The following is a 21,625-nucleotide window of genomic DNA, read 5'->3' on the forward strand; positions in this document are numbered from 1 at the left end:
TAATTTACATATTTCAAGTGTAGTTAAAACGTGAAATGAATAAAGTTGTGAGGAAGGACCATTAAACAAGTAGTTTGTGTGAATAAAAGAAGAATAAAAAACGAATTTTGATGGTCGTGCTAGCAAACGAGATTATTAAAAAAATGTAGCAGATGTTGCCAGTATTACACACAGGTAGAAGTGGAAACTAGAAGTGCAGGTCCTTTCCTGCCCACCAGCCCAGGTGTCATATTCTCTTAACGCGCCTGCGCCTTCCCCACACGTGTAACGTGGTGGTAGTAATATCCAATTGTCTTTCCGTTTTCCACCAGTTGCCAAAGAATCTTCGTGAGAGGAGGAGGTTACTCGTTGTCAGACCGTGCGTCTACCCACGTGAATCCTACGAAACCTGTGTTGTTTTCTTGTGACAACTTTATTTTGTTTATTTTTTAACCATCATGGACATGGACCTCGCCTGTAACGAACAAATGAGCGTTTCGAATTACGCTCCCAAGGACCCGAACATCTTCAACGACTTCCGAGTCATGAAACACTTGTTGAACGACGAATCCTTGTACACTCCTCACACCAACTATTTTCAAAATGTACAAACTGACATCGAGCCCTTCATGCGAAAAGTCGTCGCTACTTGGATGCTGGAGGTAAGGTTTCCGAAAGTTTTCGTCGGGGTTTGTTCAAAGCGTGGCTTTTAGGTGTGCGAGGAGCAAATGTGCGAAGACCAGGTCTTACCCTTGGCTGTCAACTTGATGGACCGTTTTCTCTGCGTTTGCAATATCAAGAGGCAACAGTTGCAGCTTCTGGGGGCTACCTGTCTTCTGATTGCGTCGAAAGTTCGAAGTACCAATGTTTTGCCGGTGTATTTGCTCTGTGCCTATACAGACTACAGTGTCAGCTGTGAGCTCTTAGTGGTAAGTTTTTTAATGCTAATAAATTACGCCAACTAGACCGGATATATTTTTTAATTGATTGGCGCCCATTTAATTTTCGTATTTACTGGGGACACTTCAACAATTCCTAGCAGAAATGCTTATTTCATTTTCGTAATCATTTCGTAATGGAACGTGTTAAAAATAGAACGTTTTTCCAACATCCGACGTCGTCCAAACAGTAATCTCTTTGTCGATAAATGACTGAAGCCTATATTACATTCCCTATCAAAAATTTACATTGGTTCATCATCATAAATCAGATACCTACATTTCCAATCAAATCATCGTTTTCACAATCAGTTGAAGCTTTGTGACACATATGTAATTATAAGTTTATCAGTTCATTATTTGCATAAAGAGTAAATTTGACAGTTAATTAACAGTAAATAGCCTAATTAATTGGTCCGAAGATAATTAACATTTCGATTAATTTTGTTCCACTGGGAATGCTCATTTACATAATCATTGTTGTTACAGTGGACACTTGAATAATGATTAGGTACTTATCCGCAGATTTTTTATTTTTATTTTACCAGTTGATCGTTTAGTTAGTAACTGATAGACCTGATTTCCGTCTGTTTACCAAAAAAAAAATCTAAACGTGTACCTGGAAGTAAATAATTACCAAGAGGAAAACAATTTACTTGCATTGTATTTTTTCCGCCTCATTTTTGAGACCTCATTCTAGTCAAACACTTCAATTACCGATTCCAAAATAGGATTGCTCGTTTGATTTTGAGTAGTATGTTTAAAATACGTTCGTGGAATCAGTAAATAAAGATTTTTCTTTATTGGCATTATTAAAGGTTTTAATTATCCAGCAATAAACAACGATCAAAGGCAATTTGTGATGTATTTACTCGTAGATCTGCTTTCTAAAGTTAATACCGACAGAATGAAATAAATTCATTGGTTTACCTTCTTAACAAAATTAACTGTCGATATATGTATTAGCAAGAATTGTGGAACTAAAGTACAGTGGCGGCCACGTAATTTCGTACATCAATGTCATTTCACTGGCAAAAGTTATGAAATGGAGTAACCTCACTTTTAACTTGTGACATGCCTGTCAGTGTATATTTGTCTCCAGTACTTTTTGGAACACCCAGTATTTCCGAAATACGCCCATAAGTTGCCATTTTGGAAAAGAGTTATTGTTTTAACTTTATAAAGTTAGAAATTGGAGGAATTCTGACAATTTTGACAGATTAGAAAACAAGCTTCAAAATTCAATTCAAAACATCAATCATAATGACAATAAAGCATGAAGTACTATTCCGGACACGGAATCTTTAAGGTATGTACTATTGAGATCAAAAAATTTTGGACACTAATGTCATCGTGCTGTCATACATTCTAAAACGACCCTTATGTAGTAATAACCTCAATTTTGATTGTGTCAATTTTAAAAATGTGAATGTCAGATTTACCGAGAAAATATTCAAAAATTTGTAAAAATCAGACAAATGGAATAGAACGAGGTTTTAATTAATAAAAAATATAAAAGAAATACCCAAATGTACTCGCATATTAAAAAAATTATATTTTAAACCGGTGTCAAATTGACAACAATTTCATCTTTCATGTGACAGTTTCAATAAAGCATGATTTAGAGTAATTTTTTTAATGTGACAGAAGTTTGATGTCCAAAATTTTAAGATCGTAATAGTACTATATCTTTAGAAGGTAGCGTCATTCCGCTCCACAATTTTTCGCCTCGAAATTAAAAGAGAGGACATTATCGATAAATCCCGTGAGTGTGACACAGATTTTGCAAAATTATATGTTGGCGAGTTCTTCCACGGGTTAAAATTAACACACGTATTTCACAGATACACCCTGTATATTTGACCCCAAATAAAAAGCTAGGGTGAAAACAAAAGCCCTTATATGTAATAATAAAATAATTTGGATGACATCAAATAATTGTCATAATTATAGCAATATAGCATGGAAAAATAACTATTTAGGGTATTTTTTATTTTAAGTGGAAGTGTTATTTTTGAACGAACTATCGCGTGAGCTACAACTAAGCATTTCAGTTGGAAATAAAAAAATTTACTTGAAAGACTGAATTGTAGCTATTTTTTTTGTTCTATTATCATTATTGACATCTGAGATAAATTTCAAATTTAAACATCTTGGTTTTTGTAATCTTAACTTAAACAGTAATCGTTGCTCACGCGGTTTATGTATTATGTATTAGGTATTCTAAATAACGGGTGACTATTAAAATTTTCACTTGGAGTTGGCTATTAAAGATAATCTTAAAATTACAGGATTTACAGAGTGTCAATAATCGCGAAATCCTTCCGATTTCATCTCGCATCGTTGTTATTCTTCTAATTCTAATTCAACTACAGACAGATAATTCTTAAAACCCATATCGAGTCCATCTTCCCGAAATTCTATTATCCTGTGACACTTCGTCACCTTTGTTTGTTTTTTCTACGCACATCATGCGTCATTTTTCATTTCCTTTTTAATATCGTGTGTCTCGGAAGGATGTAACAAATTTCTTCAAGATATTAAGACAATACTGCATACTTCCGGACATCACATTATCTGCTCATCTTGAGTGGAAGACATCGCATGCCTCGGGCTACCCATTGTCCGGTTATTATTTTGATTGTCGCTTCCTTAAACTGCAACTACACTCTGACCGCAAATTGGTCGTGTAGGTGCAAGCACTAACTTGGGGTGCCCAACCACCCTGAATCCTGTAATGTAAAGATGATATCCTCGACTACCTTCACGCTCGTCCTGGATTCCTTTCGATTCGCTAATAATCGGTTTACGTATTATTTGTTATGCGTATGTTAATATATCGGATGCTGGATGGGAAGAACCAGAAACCTTTCTTTATAGTTCCGGTCCTTTCTGGGACCCTGTCTGCCCTTCGGCTGGTTATTATTACCTTGTCCAAGTGGTCCCGTATTGGAATATATGACAAAAGATGCTCTTTCTCACACGGGAATTTCTAGACTGATGCCAAGGGTTGCAATAGCTAACACCAACAAGTGACCTTCTTCGGCCGTTATTTAACTGATTAACTGGGACGTCAAACGTATTCAAGCGTGACGTAACAAGTGGTGCCGTTTCTCAGGGGTTTTTCTGTATTATTATTTAGAGCAGACGGGAAGGAAATAGGGGAAGAAACGAACATTTCTCACAAACGGTGGATTTTTTTTTCTTGAAAACGTTACAATTGCAACTGGTCGTTATCATTGGAACAGTGACCTAATCAGTCTAGACTTAACACAGACGTTAATAAGAAACAGTCATCTGTCGTCGATAAGAGAACAATAATAATTGTCGATTATTAGATTGTTAAAAATGAAGTTGCGGAAGTGGTTGTGACATCTGTCCGCATTAATTAATTTTGAAAAACATCAACCTCTATAATGGAAATTGTATGTTAGCTTTGGCTAATCGGACTTGACCTTCAGACGAAAGATCGACGATACAATCTCCTTTTCCTTTTGAAAATTTGTTTCTAGCATCAAAACTGATAGTATCCGTTTATTACTGTAATTTTTCCCCGATGTCGCGTTTCCAACGACCACAAATTAGCATTAATTGTGCTGGGGCGACCGCAACGATATGCGACAAATTTGAATGGTCATCTGGTGGCCCCGTGAGAACAAAGCGCAGCAAAATCGGAACATCTTGATGGGGAGATCGGTACGCCGTTAAGGAGGGTCTTGGGACAATACGGCCGCGTCTGTGGGAATCTGGGGAGGGGGAGTGCAATAATAATTAATTAAGAGGGTCTCGAGAGGTTGACACAAGTTTCTTTTTCGCAGAGTTGGGAGCTGTTGGTCCTGTCCAAACTGAAGTGGAACGTTGCCTCCATCACCGGGTTCGACTACATCGACCAGATCATCGAGAGGTGCTCGTGGGGCGGCGAGAGCAATTTGTTAAGGAGGCACGCGCACACCCTCGTATCCATCTGTTACACAGGTAAGACCTAACACCTGACGTCGACCAATTAACTCGACGAAATGATCGTCTTCCGTCAAAGGCGATTAATAAACGTAGACTGGCATCGAGGAAATTTCCATTCGGAACTAAGTGGAAATGAAGAATGCAGTTTCGATGGTCTGAAATGTAATTTTGCGTTTCCACGAGTAATAGGGTTGTTCAAAGGGTGGTCGAAATGACGTCATTTCGTTAAGTACTATTTTTGGACAAGGTCATTTCAAAATCCAATTAATGGAAAAGTGTTGCTTAAAACCCACTTTACAACAATTACTATTCACGGTCCGCGGCAATATAAAACTGATAGGCAGCTGTAGAGTAATGCATGTGTGTCACCGAGCCCCCCTAAAACGAGGGCTTCCCCCAGCAGCTGTAGATTTTGGCAGATATACCAAACATACACATACCGTAAGAGCACAATGCTCTTTTAATAACTTCATATCAAAAATCGAAACAAGAGCGTGTTTCCATATCACGAACGAAGCTAGGCGTAGTACCAAAATCGTAATCAGCGCTTAGACACCATTGACATGCAAATAGTACCCATTGTTGTACCTCCAGGACTCGGGCAAGGTGCTGCTCGCGTTCCGCCCCTCGGGTTATTCTTATAGGAGAGAAAGGGATTCCTGTTGGATTTGCAATCTGGTAGTTGGACCAGTTTGGCGCCCGCTCGCTGATGGATGCAGCAGATGCCGTGGTGTATATTTTTTATTTTGGACCCGCTGCGTTGATTTGAAGCACCAGGTGTGCGGGCGCACATGCTATCCGCGGACATTTAAATCGACCACCATTTTTAAATGGCTTTTGTACTGGCACGTGGACTTTTACAAGTTTTAGTCGAGCGTGCGGAACATTTAGTTTTATGGCTTCCGATCTCGGCTGTGTCCTCTCAAGGTGCAGTTAATTTATAAAATTACGATCATCTTTTTTTGTCGGAAGATCTGGAGTTCTTGACAATTATCTACGCTTTCGTGAATTCAATCAGTTGTGTATTGACTTTTATTGTTTAACATTAACATATCCCGTTAACGTGATAGAAAGTTTCATATTTTCTTTTTAGGAAATTAATTAACATCCCTTCAATTATTTGCATTTAAAAATCGCTTAATTTTGAAAATACAAGTTTACAATAATACAATTAATTCAAAAACCCAATATTTGTATGAAAATATGCTTAATTATATGTAATATGAAATAAAAATAATGATATGTAGAAATCCTTCAGATATTGTGACTTTTTTTTTGTTAAGTTGTCAGCATATTTTAACATTTATGTTGGCATATTCGATTTTTAAATTCAAATGTGTCAAACCAAAAGTCAAATTAAATACCTTGTCATTCACATGCTTTATTTTAAAATGTTAAAAAATTGTTTTTACTACATACTTAGCACAATGCACAATACACACAATACAATTGTAATGGCTAATTTTCGAAGCAGATTGCAAAGTGAAAATTAATTCCCGCTACTAAGTACCATGAGATCATTTAAATTTATAATTAAAGTAGGCTATGACTTTTAAATTAAGTTGGCAACACCGTGGACGTTTAGGGTTCTCTAAAGTTAGTATATTAAATAGAGTTGGCTCCATCCTGGTTCCTAGGGGCGTTTTTCGATTGATAATTGGGTGCACTTTTATTGTCAAAATTGGCACTATTTGTGTTTAAATAAAATTGTTAATTATCAAAATGTTTCTAGAGTGAAAAATAAATTATAAATATTATGTTAACTATTTAGATTTGCTTGCATTTACTTCACAAAGTCTGTGGCAACCAGGCTGCCAATACAAATTTAACTCTCAAAAACTCCACTAAGAACCAGGATCGAGCCTACTTTCTCGTATATACCACTCTAGGGTTCTCATATTCAGTCGTTTTAATTTAAAAGAAATGAAGCACTAGAAAATAATACAGTTTTATTGACAATCATATAAAATGGCTTGGATACAACTGTTAATTCGCCGTTTCATATTTTGTATCGAATTTTCAAGCGTCACTTTGACAATTCGAATCAAGTTGTCAACAGTGTTGTCAATCTAATTTAAAAGTCATAACCTACATTAATTATAAATTTAAATGATCTCACGGCAACTTGTTTACACCATTATTTTGCAAAATCTTATTTTTAATAACGGTAATTTGCCACCTACAATATACAGTGCATTTTTTTTAACTGTTGCCATAGGGAATTGCATGGTAAAACTTATACCCCCTGTTAACTTTTGTTCTGATGAAAATATTCAAACCATTTTTGGAACAAAGTTGGAAGATTTTTTAAACTATCGGATAGTTTACAATTCAATATCCTAAACTGTCGAAAAAGTTGTGAAAAAATATTTTAAAGCGCGCCGGAATAATAGTACGTCGAGCGGCCGCCAGAATAGCGTCCCTGTCGGCTCAACCAGCACCTGACCAAATTCCATTACAGTGCGACATTTACAAAATAGTGGAAGAAAAACATTTAGAACAATTCCTTTGATAATTTCTGTTAATTTGTTGAATTATTTGTTTGTTAACGTTTTTACGTTTTGTTTTTTTTATAAAGAAATTTAATTATAGCCACGAGAAGATCTCGCTATTTATTTTTTAATTGAAACTGACAAAAATCAAAAGTGGGGATAGGCAGTTGCTGGTTGAGCCGACAAGGACGCTATTCTGGCGGCCGCTCGACGCACTATTATTCCGGCGTGGTACAAATATTTTTTCACAACTTTTTCGACAGTTTAGGATATTGAATTGTAATCTATCCGATAGTTTAAAAAATCTTCCAACTTTGTTCCAAAAATGGTTTGAATATTTTCAACAGAACAAAAGTTAACAGGGGGTATAAATTTTACCATGCAATTCCCTATGGCAACAGTTAAAAAAAATGCACTGTATAGTGTAACTGTACTATAAAAAAATGTAAACGTAAATTGAGGTGATTATTTTAGTTCGTAATAACAAGAAACTTTAAGATAATATAATTTGAAAATAAAAGAATCCTTGCAAAAAATTTAAGTCAAACCCCACAACAGATTTCGTCTATTCAGTTAAAAATCTTTATTAAAATTTAACATAAAATAACATTTTTAATTTACAATGCGAAAATTTCCGATAATAATGCGGAATCTGGAAAAGTGCCCCGAATGCTTGCAGCGTTTCCACGTTGAATGGCAAGGGAAATCCTCTCAAAAAGAAATTTCTTAGATTTTGAATCCCCTGATTCCGCGATAAGTCGGTCTCCGATGACATTAATGAAATCTATTGTTTCTTTGCACCAAGGGCCTAAGGTTTCAAAGGCTAAACCTTTAAATATGTAGTTTGACGAAATAATTGAACGATATTTGTTATGTTTGCGTTTGCAAGCCATTTCAGCGGCAAAACCTGAGACTTCAGATGTTTTCAATACGTAACTGTCTGCAAGTGTATCTACGACAGTAACGTCCCAAACCAAAGGTTGACCTTTATTCCACGGTACTAAAGTCTATTCAGTTGATTATAGATATTAAAAAATGACAAAAAAAATAGCAGAAGAATGATATTACAATAAATGTATCCTGTTTCAGGGAGTAAATCATTTTCATTTGTTTGCTAAAGTGAGAAAGTGTTTATGTGTAAGTGTAAACAAAATGTTTAATATTTACCACAGTAAATAATGCTCCGTACGAAATAGTCTTGCAAAAGACTCTTTTGCTACCTTCACTAACGCAAAACATCTAATGAATACTTTGAAAAATGATAAACAATGATTTCAAAGTGACAAGTGTAGGCTGTCAAATGTCAAATTTACAACCAAGTAATGGTGTTCATTATTTAAGATAAAATCTAATTTCGTCGTTCTAGATGAAGTTCAAGTTCTTTTCCACAAGTTGCCAACAGTTTTAATCGAGAATAATTTGAAAAAAAAAAGATTTGAATTTTTCTCGAGTCGCAAAGAAAATTGTAGTCAACGGAACTCCTCTTGAAAAATAAATTTTGTTGAAGACAAATAATTTGAAACGAATGCGTATGTTAATTTTGTATGATTATAAACAAAAGAGATTGGACGGGTGTGCCTCGTTATCAGACAGACAACTGATACAACTTGAACCGGGTCACTCCTTCGTGTACAGTTCGGCGCTGGTCAAATCTGCACGCGCGACTTCGGACCTTAACCTACCGCAATTCGCTTTCTCCGGATTTATCTTTACCTGGATTGGCCCTTGAAGGCCGCGTCTTGCCGTCTGATCCAGCCGGCGAGACGCGCAGATGCTCCCTTAGGGTGTTTCTTCGGGGGTCGCGTGCCCCACCGCCACCCATCTTAAGTCACAATGGCCAATCCCAGACGGTATTGTCCTTTCCGTTCTCGCAGCATCTTGGTAGACGACACGAGCCCCGCCAGGTGTTATGCAAGTAGTTAGTAGGGAACCCCACGGTCGCATTGTGAAGAAAAATAAGGACCATCAGGCAAAAAGTCCTGTACTTTGGTCCTTTGTATTGTGGTGCGCAAGACGACTAATCGAAGGGTGCCAAAGGAAAAAAAAGTTGGTTCGTTTACTACCCCTCCGGTCAGGCTCGCTCTTTGTGGGGCTTGCTTCCAAGTTTCGATTATGATTACGAGCTTTTGTCAAAGGACAGGATGGTTTTCTTTCGCGACTGCTTGGGGTTGGGGGATGCAGACGCTCGAGCTGGTTTGGAACCGTCTACCGTTAGGGGTTCGTGCTTGCAAGGCGCGGAATTGTATTACTTGTACCGTTATGTTTAGACATGAATAGTAATAAACTGATACATATATTTACTACCAGACACAGCTAGACTACCCACATAAATAAACTTACAAACAATAAAATAATATTAACACATATTATGTCAAAATCAAAACTGAAAACTGTTTCTTGAATCACCCAGTATCACATACCTACATCTAGTGGTAAATAAAAAAAAATTGGAGATTGCAATGAGAAACTGTTTTCATTATTTTTACGAAACTAAGACATTTTTAACAAATACATTTGGAAATCGTGTACTGACTTGACTAGACTATTTTTTTTTTAAATATGTCTGGAAATTATTTTTGTCTCTTTGAGAACCAACAGGTAAATCATGAGATTCTTTTGATTGTCAGTACTATATGCGGTAGCCCAATTAACGGGACAAGTTTTTATGCAGTTCCTGGAAGTTCTGTTGCGACCAGTGCATAATGTGCGAAAGGGATGCAACTTGTTTCTTTCTCATTTGACGTACATCAAACCGTCTGGTGCAGGTTAAATTCAAAGAAGTCCAAACAAAGCAAAAAATTTGTGTAGCATCATCGATGCAGTCGCGTGACATTTAACGTGAACGCGCTTGTTGCATTTTGACAAAAGGGGATTGTAATTATTGTGTGGCGCAGATGGGTTTATTGGTTTTTCGGTATTTAGATGTATTGGCACGAATGTCTCTTCGCTTGACCACACCGGGAAGTGGGTTGTGTTTTATTGCCGCTTTCGGTGTAAAGTTATCTGCAGTGGGTATTAATCAGGTGGGGTGACGTAGGTGACGCGAGTCCAACTCCGGGCACCACCCCAAAACACCCCGGATCCAGATGTGTGATCCGGTGATCGAGCAGCTGGACATCGTCCGCCCCTTGCCTACCACCCCGTAATAGTTTTGACCACAAACACGTAAAAGAATTCACTAGCACAAGTGTATTTGTCCGCGAATGCAAATGATCCCTCTTAATCTATGGATCGATGGAGAATATCGTTAGGCAGGTGGTGTCGCAAGAAATAACCGAAGTATATTTTGGGGCAAAAGGGGGACGAAATTCGGCAACAATAGAAAATTCAGACCCGCACCGTTAGTCAATAAGAATTGCTTCAACAATGAAACCAAGACGGTTCGCAGGATGGCCCAGAACTAATATTGATTATGATGTAACTTATTGGGTCAATGTGTGAATGCGCGGACGGCTGTGCTTGATAAAGACCAACAGCTGCAATTCCTTTGTCTGATAATGCAATAACGCGTATACCTGTGCGGCGATTTGTTCAAGACACTGAATTATATCTTGGGATGGTTTTGTCGGCGTTCGTAAACACAAAGGAAAAATATGCATATGTGCGAATCGACGAAACATCCGGATCGGCCCAACCACAGCGTTTTATGAACGTAAACATAAATTTCTTTCGGCGGCCGGACTTTCAACACTTCCAATAATAGAACGATTAAATTCAAATTAATGATATTGATGATTCGTCGGAAGGTTGCATTTTCAATTTTTTCAAAGTCGCACAGTTGTCCAAGTGAGACTTGCATTCGTAAACATTGCAATCTGTACGATATCTACGAAGGATGTTTGATGTTATCTGGTGTTTCTTGTCATAAAAAATACTGAAGCGATGTTTCAATCATACGCAATATTACAGTTATCTCCTCACATTCTTCGTTGCAACAACTTCAAGATAGATGGGGATGTTGCCCTTTATTTATTTTATAAGATTGCATATCACTAGACAGCTAATACAGCTGGTTTTACAGAAATCTTATTCATTCATAATGTTTGTTGCGTAGTTAGGTACTTTATGATCCTTCAAATACATTTTTTTCTTGGTCGTTGATCTCTACCATACTGATTTTTTTCATCAACTTCTCTTTATAAGTACTAAATCGAAAAAGTTATAATGAAGCTCTTCGATAAGTTATACTTAATAAAAATTGAAGTGAAAGAAGAATACGCAAGAGCAAAATTAAAAATTATTAGTTATAAATAGTTACACTACCGTGTGAACAACAATTACTGATTGAGTTGGCAATAAATTCTGGTGACTTTTGGTGACTTTTATGTCATGTTCCAATGAGAAAACCATTTTATTAATAAAAGAATACAAAAACCAAGACGTTTAAATATGAAATGTATACCAGCTGTCAATAGTGTCAATAAAACAAACCGAAATAAGTATGTACAATTCAGTCTTGAAAATTTTATGTAAAATTTTTTATTGCCAATTGAAACAGTTATTGTTGCTCACCCTGTAGTTTATGCGCTGATAATGCAATTAATCACCAAATTCGAAACATTTACTGTAAAATTATTCCATTTTAAAATTGCCTTATAAAAATGAAAAACTGTTAATAAAAAAAAAAAAAAAAACAAGAACCTTTTTTCAGATTTAGTTTTAATTTACATTTCCAATAATGCCAAAGGAGTCAAAGGACTATAAAAGGTTGTGACATTTTTTCATATGTTGGTATTACGAATGTTGTTCATCTTGATGACAGTTCCGTGTTTGACAACAGACATTGGCGTGCGCGCTTATTTTAGAAAGATGAACTAACAATAATTGTCAAAATATTATACATATTTTATGTTATTAATAGTCACAACCTTTTGTCACCTAGTAATTTATTTTAACAATAAACAATTAACAATATCATTCTACCTTTATTTTTATCAAGATGATGAGTTGGTAATCTTCAATAAGGTAGAGTTGTTCACAAACAAGTCGAATTTAGATAAACAACAAAAGCTGACGAAGCTTCCTTTTAATTTGTCATTTCATATTCATTTGACCTGTTTTTCGATCAATTAGAATTTCGTCAATCGTCGATCCAGTAGTTTTTCTTTTATAATTAAACCAACATAAACATTTTTGGGTGTCAGTGTACACCTGCGTTCTTGAGCAACAACATTAACATATTGCTTACAAGTTTCTATGCCTCTGATTAGAATTATGTAGCATCTGGAACAATTCCAAAAATTCTCACCTCGACACGGTTTCACTTGCATCTGCTTGTATTATAATGGCATTCTTGCGAATCGAGAGTACCATCCTGTACGCCAAGATTTGAACCTTTATTCGTTTTAAATTTAACTAAGCCTCGCCTCTGGGGGTGAAAGTTCTTTTGATATTCATATGAGGTGCCCGTGCACGTTTAAAAAACCGAATTGGGGTGACACAACCCTAGAGGAGGAGTGGAGAAGAAGGATGTGTGCACTAAATCTTAATTACACACACCCTGCAAAAAATACGCCTCGCAAGAATTCACGAGATCTCGTTTCTGCGCTATTGTTGAAAGTGTGGAAAAAATACTTTACCTGGAGTTGCATTGTTGTAGTAAATCAGGGGTACGCTTTTGTCCGAATTCGTGTGAAATATTCGATGTTTTGCAGCAAAATAAAACGTCGGTCGACGACTTGTAGCGTCGAATCCAAAGTTCATGTCAGAGGGTAATTTCTGAGTTCAGTAATTATGTCCGAGGCAGGTGGCAGACATAAGGCAGGTAGCATTACGTCCGCTTTATAGAATGCACCTTGCGTCGTCCGCGAGATGCTCATTAAGCTGTTTTTAAATCTCCAGCGCTGCGCACATGCCGTCCAGCAGCAGCCTCTTGTCAGGACCACTTTCCGATTTGATTTATTTTGTATTGACTTAAGTGGATCAGATATGCCACGACATTTGTCTTGGCGCGTGTACCGGTAAAACCAACTGTTGCACTCTGCCCTAATTAATTGAATGTCTTGGCAGAAACCGAAAACCGATCTGTTGTAAGTGCATCAAGCGTAACCATCAACGTACTACGAGCGCGTGTCTTGACGGCGTGTGCTGTCTTCGGCGGCTCCACCGGGCATGACCCATAAATTAGACCGCAGAGTCGTCCGAATTATTCGCGTCATTCTGTGAATAATTTTTCCCAATGATATAACGAGACAAGAAATCGAATGTACCGGACGGAACGAAAGCAACAGGTTCGGGGGTGAAACCGTGGATATGGGCACAAAAAATTGACGCGCCACCTGCTCCTCGTACTATTTTCCTACCTTTGCCTTGGCATATGTTTCTAGTTTCTTAACCTCGCATGCTTTTATCGAGGGAATTAAGCGAAGGAAACTCTCTGACGACACAGTAAAATTAATAAAACATAAAGATAGGGGCGAGCAGGGACAACGACATCGTGACACCTGGAATACGTTCCTGCGGCAAGGCAGGCGATTAACGAACGATACCGCTTACAAAAAATTCTTTGATAGCAAGGAACCCTTTTAAAATGTGTCACCGAAAACATGTCCAAACGTGTATGTAGACACGGCAAACAAGCCTGTAGGACAAATGTACGAATATGTTTCAAGGAATAGTCGCAGGAGTTGTTTAGTCTTCATGATTAACTCTAAAAGAAAATTACAAATATTTTGCTATTTATGTGCGGTGGAACTTCAACACCGACTTAATATGTATGTAATAATGCGTGCTGATAGAGTTGGAGCTACCGCCCTGCGGAATTGCAAATTTCGAATTATTTTAATCACCAAAGGGATTTTTATCGTTTTAATTTTCGCAACGGAAACTATTTCAGCAACTGTCAAAAAATACAAGACAAGTTTAAAAATAAAAACTACATTCTTATTGCTTATATAATTTTGGTTTGCGTTGCGTTATGTTGATCTTTTTTGTTACAGAACCATCCCTGGTGCAAACTCCTCCATCCGCCATCGCCGCAGCGTGCATTTGCTCGGCTGTCAGAGGTCTTAAGCTGACGTCGTCAAGCGACGCGACAAGAGACGTCTGCTCGATGGTCGGTGTGGAGAGTGCAACTCTGGAGTTTCTTGTCGCCATTGTAGACAACGCCGTCGAGAAAGTAGTGCCGAAAACGCCAGAGAAAACCGAGAAGACAGTGGAGGAGTACGACAGTCCTCAGTATCCCCAGCCGGAAACTCCGACCGAAGTTGAGAACATTTACTTCTAATTTGTTGAGGGTCAATTTGTTTGTGTTGAATGTTTAGATTTAATTTTATTGACGAATTTTAGACAAGTTTGAAGTAATGTTATGTTGCTGAAATTTTGAATAACCAAAAAAGAAAGGATTCGAGCTGCTCGCCTCGACTCCTTGTAAAACATGATCTCTTTTTTACCAGTAGTATTGAACTATTATAGCATAGATTTAAATGACTTCATAATAGAAATATATTCCTGAGGATGTTTAAGTGTTTGATCTCAAATTCATTAATGTTTAAAATAGTGCTGCGGGTGCGCGCCACTTAGCGTATTTATGTAATATAAAAATTCGTGGCCGCATCTTATTATATTTAAGAACTCTTCTGTGATTCCATCAAACCACTCTAAAAATTCAATGAAATTACTGGTAGTTTGGGTGTAAAAATTTTTAAAAACTTTTTTGGCCCCCATTTTTTTTTTTTTTTGGTTATTGGTTTGTTATCTAGTCTTTAGTTTTGTATTCACATTAGTTAATTTTTTTTATCACATATTTATAGTAGTATAATATACTCAAATTGCATTTATACTTTATGTAAGTATGTTGTATTGCTCTACATGTACTATGTATTTATTTTATAATCTAATAACTTATTATAAGACCAAAGTTTTTTTAAGTTGAGTACTTAAAGTGTTCAAGTATTATTTTTATATGTAATTTTTAATGTCATTTTCATAAAATGTACCGTGTTCAAATGAGTTTTCTATTAAAACTGATTTTTTTTTAATCACTTTTTAATTATCCCAAAAAAGTGCTTCATCATTACATGAATATATAAAAATAGGAAAAACGAACGAATAACGGGGTAATAATTGTTATAAATATGTATAAATAAGTAAAAATAATATTCAAATTATTTTTGTGGGTTGGAAATGCTGATAGTAACTGCGTGTATAGTCAACCATCAAATCAGCGTGGCACTCGGGTAGGTCGCCTATATTTGTTCCTGGATTACCGCCGTATCTTGAAAACGGCGGTACAACAGTCTCTGGAGCTAAAATTGTATTATCCTCAATAACACAACAATCTTTTAAAATACATCTTCGCCCCTATAAACATTCCATTTTTTCAAATAGTCATCTTAAATATAATATAATACTTACAATAACACAGTTTTTGCCTATATAAACATAAGAACCTACTACAGCAGCACTGACAACAGATCTTTCCCCAACAAATACATGATCACCCATTGTTAATGGGAAAAATGCTACACTAAAATTAAATTCATTATTACAGGGTTTTTTTCTCGAATTGCTCAATACCCTTTGCTGAATTTTTTGTAAGGAGGCCTTATAACAGCTTCCTTGCTTATTATACAATATCGGCCTGTTCTCACATTTGCCAAGTCCCCTCTTATTATAGCTTCTGATTGAACAATTACTTTTCCTTGTAGGATAATATTTTGAGAGCCACATAATACTGTCTGTCGGCACACTTTATTACCGGAAGCCTAAAAATTACATTTTAACATAACCTCAAAAATCAAATTTCAATACATTACCGTTTCGACGTATTCATTTTTATTGTAGTTCATTTCACGCAACTCCATTTTATGTAAATACTGATATATTTGTTAATATACTTAAATTAGAAAATTAAAACTCAATGTTTCGCATTAACTTGACATTTGCTTGACAGTTTAACGTCAAACGTCAATTTGACATTTCACGTCACTATGACCAGCGCATGCGCATATAACTAAAACTTCAACTCGTTCGAAAACATGAATAAAAAATTAAAAACTACTGAAAAAACTTTATTTCCAACGTTTATTCTTGACTTGCGTCAACATTTTCTGTTTGTAATTCTTTAAAAGTAGCTACAGGGACGTATGTAACCAAAGTGAATAGTTTGTTTACGGAATCTTCATCATCGTTTCTCCTACGAGACAAACGGACACGAACTCTGAATGGTACATTCCTACAACAATAACAATCAATATCTTTCCTTGCAATACTTTAAGAAAACTCACCTGATTCCTTTTGACCACAATTGTTTGTTCAAACGGGTGTCGATCCTGACATCAGGAGTGCCCATTTGCTGTTCTGCAAACTTCCTAATTTCCTTGATAGCGCGAGGAGCACGCTTTTTGAAACTAATTCCATGTAACCTTTTGTGAAGGTTTACGGTATATTCGCGAGTTACCACCTCGTTAATCGCAGATTTTCTGCTTTTCTCACCCTTTTGCTTGGCCATTTCACCCGATACCTGTAATGAACATAACCTATACTTTCTAATCTTCAAATTGTCACAAAGTTAAGTAAAAAATGACAAAATTTTAACTAAAACTACATGAAACAGAATAATCACGACGTACTCCAATTGCTCAAATCAAAATTTATAGATTGTGTAATTAGATGTTTGCAGATTATTTGAAAAATTAAAAACCTGACAACATACCTTTGACAATTGTCAACACGAAGGAGCGATACTAGCGCCCCTTCTGTCACAGCTTCGAAAGGTCAAAAGAAAGGTGCGTCGGTAAAATAGAATTCTGCTTACAACAGTCCGTTGAAGAAGAATTTTTATGGAATTCTTTTGAAGAGGACACTATATTCAATTTTAAAGAAATTAACAAATGGAAGGAACGTTGGCGTCAGATTTAAAATGTGTCTCAACAGGAATTTACTGGTAAGTTTGTTCTCATTTTTTCACACACCGTCTTTTGAAGACTCAAAGAGTGCAGCAATTAACAAAATAAATGCTACTAACTGATACGCTTTCTAACAAAGAATATCTGCACATTTAATAGTTTATTTTTTTAGGTAGCGAATGGCAATCGTTTTCTGCATGTGAAAAAGTAGAAGCTAAAATGCATGACGATGGGCGCCGTATATGAAGGAGTTTATTTTTCTGGAGCAAGTTCTTGTTTTTGCTATTTTTAGTCTTTTCGTGTGCATTGTCTGCAAGCCGGATTCGACTGATCCTGTTAAGTTATTTAATCGCTGTTTCGGAGCATTTGCGCGTAATGTTGGAAGACTGCGTCTGGTGGATGATGTCTGGTGCATGAGTAAACAAGCGACGGAGCGAAGTAGGGTTATATGTGGAGGCCAATGCTCTGCCGAATGCAACGCGGTCGCGACTGTTGAAGGACAAGGGTCTAAATTCAATGACCTAACTTTAGAGGACCTTTAGAGGACATGCAATGCGTATGCAAGCCGCGGCGGTTCCGGGGAGACGCGGGGACTTCACACACAAGCGGGGCCAGATGCCGGTACATTCAATCTAGAAATTATCTAAGAATAAAAAAGCCAAGAGCCGCGGGGACCTTGAAAGCTAGTTTTTACAGTTTTAAAACTAACACGCCGCGCGCTATCTCGAATTCTAGGACAAGTGAGGAATTATTGGAGAAAATTCGAAAATCAGGTCCGGATCGGGGAGGAGACGACTGCCGACCGTAGAAAACGCTAATTTACAACCCATTTAACGCTATACGGGCAGATAATGGGACTCATGAGCAGTTTACTGAATGACGCATCCGCTTTTTACTCCATATGTTGCACACGATTGAGCAAATCTAATGCAATTTGATATCCAATTAGGTCTCGATGCGACGCCGACGCCATCTCATTGATTAGTTTACAATGCGCCCTCATGTCTACCAAAAACAGGCGACCGTTTGAAATTCACCAAAGATTTTTTATTAGACAATTGTTGAAAATGGAGGCGAGAGCCAACCCCCAACTTCTTCAATTTCTCTCGCATTATGTTCGACCCGCAATGAGGAAAATGGAGGAACTTCAATGCTACATCAAGCAGGTGCACTGATTTTTTTTCGTTCCATCACCAAACACTACGTTAAAATAAAATTTAATTTCAACAAGTGCACAAGAAATATTGAGAGAAAGCTGAAGATAAGTCGGACAACTTCCGGTAAGATCTTGTTGCAAAGTATCAAATGTCCATTGTAGGTAAGTCGCGTTTAGTGCTTTGATAATTTTTTTTGTTTGAAATAATGACGTAGCAAATATCTTTGTAAGTGTAAATAGAAGAAAAATACTAACAACTTCGGTGTTTACTCAACGCTGTAAACATTATAGGTATTTAAAAGCGCAAGTTTAGTGACCCTTTACAGTTTAATTGAGCAGGAAAATACGTTTTTTTACAATCGCTGATTTACTTTTCAACTTTCCATTTTCTACTGTGGTAAATAAAGACAAAAATGGAAAATATTGAAAAATACTCGATTTGTGAAAATACCTGCTTGATGGTGTATTTTGAAAAAAAAAATAGGCTTTAGTAATGTTGACTAAAGAGAATGATTGACACAGTAATATTTTTGTTATGGTGGTAACTGAATTACATACCAAGTAGTAATCTTCGAAAAGGTTTACGGGTTGGGTCTGTGAGACCCAGGATATGTGAAAATAGGCTTATTCTCATTACGTTTTAAGTAATGTAGTTGGACTTATTGGAATCTTAACTTTTACTTACCTACTCTAGTAATTTTCTTCTTTACTATCTACAAATAAGCTGTTGGTGTTTTTTCTGCAATATGTAATGGAAACAGTAATAATGCATTTATCGAGATATTTATTTATTTATAGGTTTTTATATGTCTACATTTTATACGTCGAAGCGTTCAACAATCCGGCATTCGCCTGACCGGACTTCCGGAGGAATAGCACCCGGAGCCGCCCTCAATCATCGAGGTCGTTGTAAACACTGTAGACATCTCAAAAACAAATGTTTTTATAAATTTTTCAAGGCCTGAAGGAGTTCAGAACACATTGTAGTGTACTACAGTGAGTGCTTTGAAAATTCTCCTAGTGAACTTTGAGACCCTATTAAATTTCCGCTCTGACAATCTATATCCACCATCTCCAGAAAAAAAGTAAACCTATATAAAATTATTCAGAATTAAACAAGTTATATTGTAATAATGCAGCGTTTTTTATAACATTACAAAACGTAATTTTAAGACAAAATTTATAACAGGGTAAAAGATAAAAAAGATTAAATAACGACCTAATGGCAACAGAAACTGTTGCATCATCTGATTTGTAATAGAAAATTTTGGATCTGAGAGACCCAATCTTGAATCTTGTTATTTGGAAATAACCAGCGGAACGGAGAGTTAAGTTGTCCATCGAGTCATTTAAGGCATTTAGGGAGATGTCAAATTCGTGTAAAATTTTGCTGTTGCGATTGTATACTTTTTGGGTGTGTTTCTATACGCGTAAGTCTGTGTTTTTGAATGAGAGTGGAGAGTTGGGCGTTTGGCAGTGACGGCCGTCCATCCGTGACACGTTTAGGCTAGGCCAAGCAGGCGTCTGGTGTATAGGCACCATGGCCGCAGTCCCTTGGTCCCCCTTCTGCGTTCGCATCCTCTTTATTCATAACCCTTGACAACCGTCCGATGATCTTCCGGTTACAACCCGCAAGAAACATCGCCATGAAAGTCAAATGAAGTGGCGGTAGATAGACGCGACGCGGCATCTTTGACACCCTACGTGATATTCACCGTCGGAATGGTTAACACGAAAAAAATTGAGTAATATCGACTGTCTGCAGCAGCTCCGAGGATGATGACAGTCTGCGTTCCCACCAGCCAATTAGTCCTGCAGCCTCGCCGTATTAAAATAATTTGCCTTATCTAAGAGAGATAGACGGGCGAAGGTCGTAAAGGCCACACTCCACCCCGCACCCGCAACAACGTATCTCTTATTAAAGAGTAAAAAACGCATACGTCTTGTTAGAACGTCAATTTGAGAGACTGCGGGAGGCTTTGTATCTGTGGGCCGATAATTGAGAGGTGCGCCGCCCCTCGATTCGCTAAACTGTTTGTCTACACTATTTGAAAAGTGTGTAGAAATCGGACACGTGACGTCTGTCGGTGAAAGTAGTCAATTATGTCACGAGTGTCGAAATCATTGCCAACATTCGCTTAAATTTGGAGGCCGACAACAAAAACTCTTTTTAAAACTCATCTATATGCACAATTAATTACCGAATTATGTAAATTTTTACTTCACCATTGCCTTAATGCTTTAAAAATACGTTTATGTGGTGTTAAACTATGTTAGGTTAACTCAAGTTGCGTTTGCTGAGGCCAATAACCTTGTCCTAACTATCTAATCCATGTGCATAAGCGATCTTGGCACCATGTATCTTTCAGTTTAAACAACTGGAAAAAACAGGGATAAATATTTAAAAACGAACTGTCTTATACAAACTATAAATCCAGTGATTCGACAGCGAAAAGAAAGAAAACAATTAAACTGGATGCATTTATGACGCCCAATTCGTGACGAAAGCGATGCGGAAGTCTTCCCTGCATCATGATTTCGTATCGTTTAAAAATACTTCATTCAGATTCAGCCAAACGAGTCCAATGAACTTTTCGCAAAGTTATTTTTCTTCTCGCATAAACAATTTTAACGTTTGGTGCAACAGATCAGATCAAAAGAGAAATTTACTCGCACCAAAATCATCATTTGCAACTAATGTTTTTCTTTTTCTTCGTCCTGGTTCCGATGGCGAACCCATTTTAATAAGGACCTCGCCCCGATACTTTGAACGGTTGAAGATTCAGCCCTCTAATGGCTCAATTACAGAACAATGAAAACTAACAATTAAATACAGTCATCAAGTTGGACGTGACGTGACGTCCACCCAGAATTCTGCCACCGATAATAACAGCGATGTCGGAAATTTATTGCATCTTACTGGGAACCCTTCCGCAAGCAAAACACTCCATCTGCACCCTTTACCTTCAAGGCCGGCGCGCAATAAATTCACACAAAAAACTTGCCCAGCACCCATGGAAAAAGGATGCGAAAGGGTAGAATGACGCCATAAAATATGCAATTTTTTTTACTGCGCCCAGCAAAATTCTTCAGACTTTCGGATTTTTTTGGTCGTAAAAGCGGCAAGGGTTGCGGTTTGATGAGGGTGCGATTGCCCCAACGACCATCTCCAAATTGCATTTCGACGTAACGGGATCTGAAGTTTAACACAAATAAATTGCGCTCTCCTAGGGAGGGCCCTAAAAAAAGGGT

General features: G+C 37.1%; 3 protein-coding genes across 3 annotated transcripts; 1 reads left to right on the forward strand and 2 right to left on the reverse strand.

Moving 5' to 3' along the window:
- On the forward strand, positions 1-15,348 carry LOC138133416 (G1/S-specific cyclin-D2-like). The gene is made up of 4 exons (XM_069051324.1): positions 1-641; positions 693-908; positions 4,736-4,892; positions 14,308-15,348. The coding sequence occupies exons 1-4, from the start codon at positions 438-440 to the stop codon at positions 14,592-14,594; spliced, it is 864 nt and encodes a 287-aa protein (XP_068907425.1). The 5' UTR covers positions 1-437; the 3' UTR covers positions 14,595-15,348.
- A 71-nt stretch (positions 15,349-15,419) lies between these two features.
- DCTN5-p25 (Dynactin 5, p25 subunit) lies at positions 15,420-16,291 on the reverse strand. The gene is made up of 4 exons (XM_069051325.1): positions 16,126-16,291; positions 15,887-16,074; positions 15,725-15,836; positions 15,420-15,670 (listed from the first exon to the last, which is right to left on the reverse strand). The coding sequence occupies exons 1-4, from the start codon at positions 16,171-16,173 to the stop codon at positions 15,470-15,472; spliced, it is 549 nt and encodes a 182-aa protein (XP_068907426.1). The 5' UTR covers positions 16,174-16,291; the 3' UTR covers positions 15,420-15,469.
- Positions 16,292-16,367: 76 nt separating this feature from the next.
- On the reverse strand, positions 16,368-17,160 carry RpL31 (ribosomal protein L31). Its single transcript, XM_069051326.1, has 3 exons — positions 17,025-17,160; positions 16,597-16,832; positions 16,368-16,544 (listed from the first exon to the last, which is right to left on the reverse strand). Exons 2-3 carry the CDS (start codon positions 16,818-16,820, stop codon positions 16,394-16,396), a joined length of 375 nt encoding a protein of 124 aa, XP_068907427.1. The 5' UTR covers positions 16,821-16,832; positions 17,025-17,160; the 3' UTR covers positions 16,368-16,393.
- Positions 17,161-21,625: the final 4,465 nt, after the last annotated feature.

The sequence above is a fragment of the Tenebrio molitor genome, chromosome 6 (genome assembly GCF_963966145.1).
Source record: "Tenebrio molitor chromosome 6, icTenMoli1.1, whole genome shotgun sequence".
NCBI classification, from domain to species: Eukaryota; Metazoa; Arthropoda; class Insecta; order Coleoptera; family Tenebrionidae; genus Tenebrio; species Tenebrio molitor.

Bases quoted from the DNA above. Each gene is read 5' to 3' on its own strand.
- LOC138133416 (XM_069051324.1), top strand. From the start codon at position 438: ATGGACATGGACCTCGCCTGTAACGAACAAATGAGCGTTTCGAATTAC. The intron at 642-692 runs GTAAGGTTTCCG...CGTGGCTTTTAG, and splicing joins TCGCTACTTGGATGCTGGAG to GTGTGCGAGGAGCAAATGTG. The intron at 909-4,735 runs GTAAGTTTTTTA...TCTTTTTCGCAG, and splicing joins TCAGCTGTGAGCTCTTAGTG to AGTTGGGAGCTGTTGGTCCT.
- DCTN5-p25 (XM_069051325.1), bottom strand. From the start codon at position 16,173: ATGGAGTTGCGTGAAATGAACTACAATAAAAATGAATACGTCGAAACG. The intron at 16,075-16,125 runs GTAATGTATTGA...TGTAATTTTTAG, and splicing joins AAAATGAATACGTCGAAACG to GCTTCCGGTAATAAAGTGTG. The intron at 15,671-15,724 runs GTAAGTATTATA...GAATGTTTATAG, and splicing joins TAGGCAAAAACTGTGTTATT to GGGCGAAGATGTATTTTAAA.
- RpL31 (XM_069051326.1), bottom strand. From the start codon at position 16,820: ATGGCCAAGCAAAAGGGTGAGAAAAGCAGAAAATCTGCGATTAACGAG. The intron at 16,545-16,596 runs GTGAGTTTTCTT...TTATTGTTGTAG, and splicing joins TTGTGGTCAAAAGGAATCAG to GAATGTACCATTCAGAGTTC.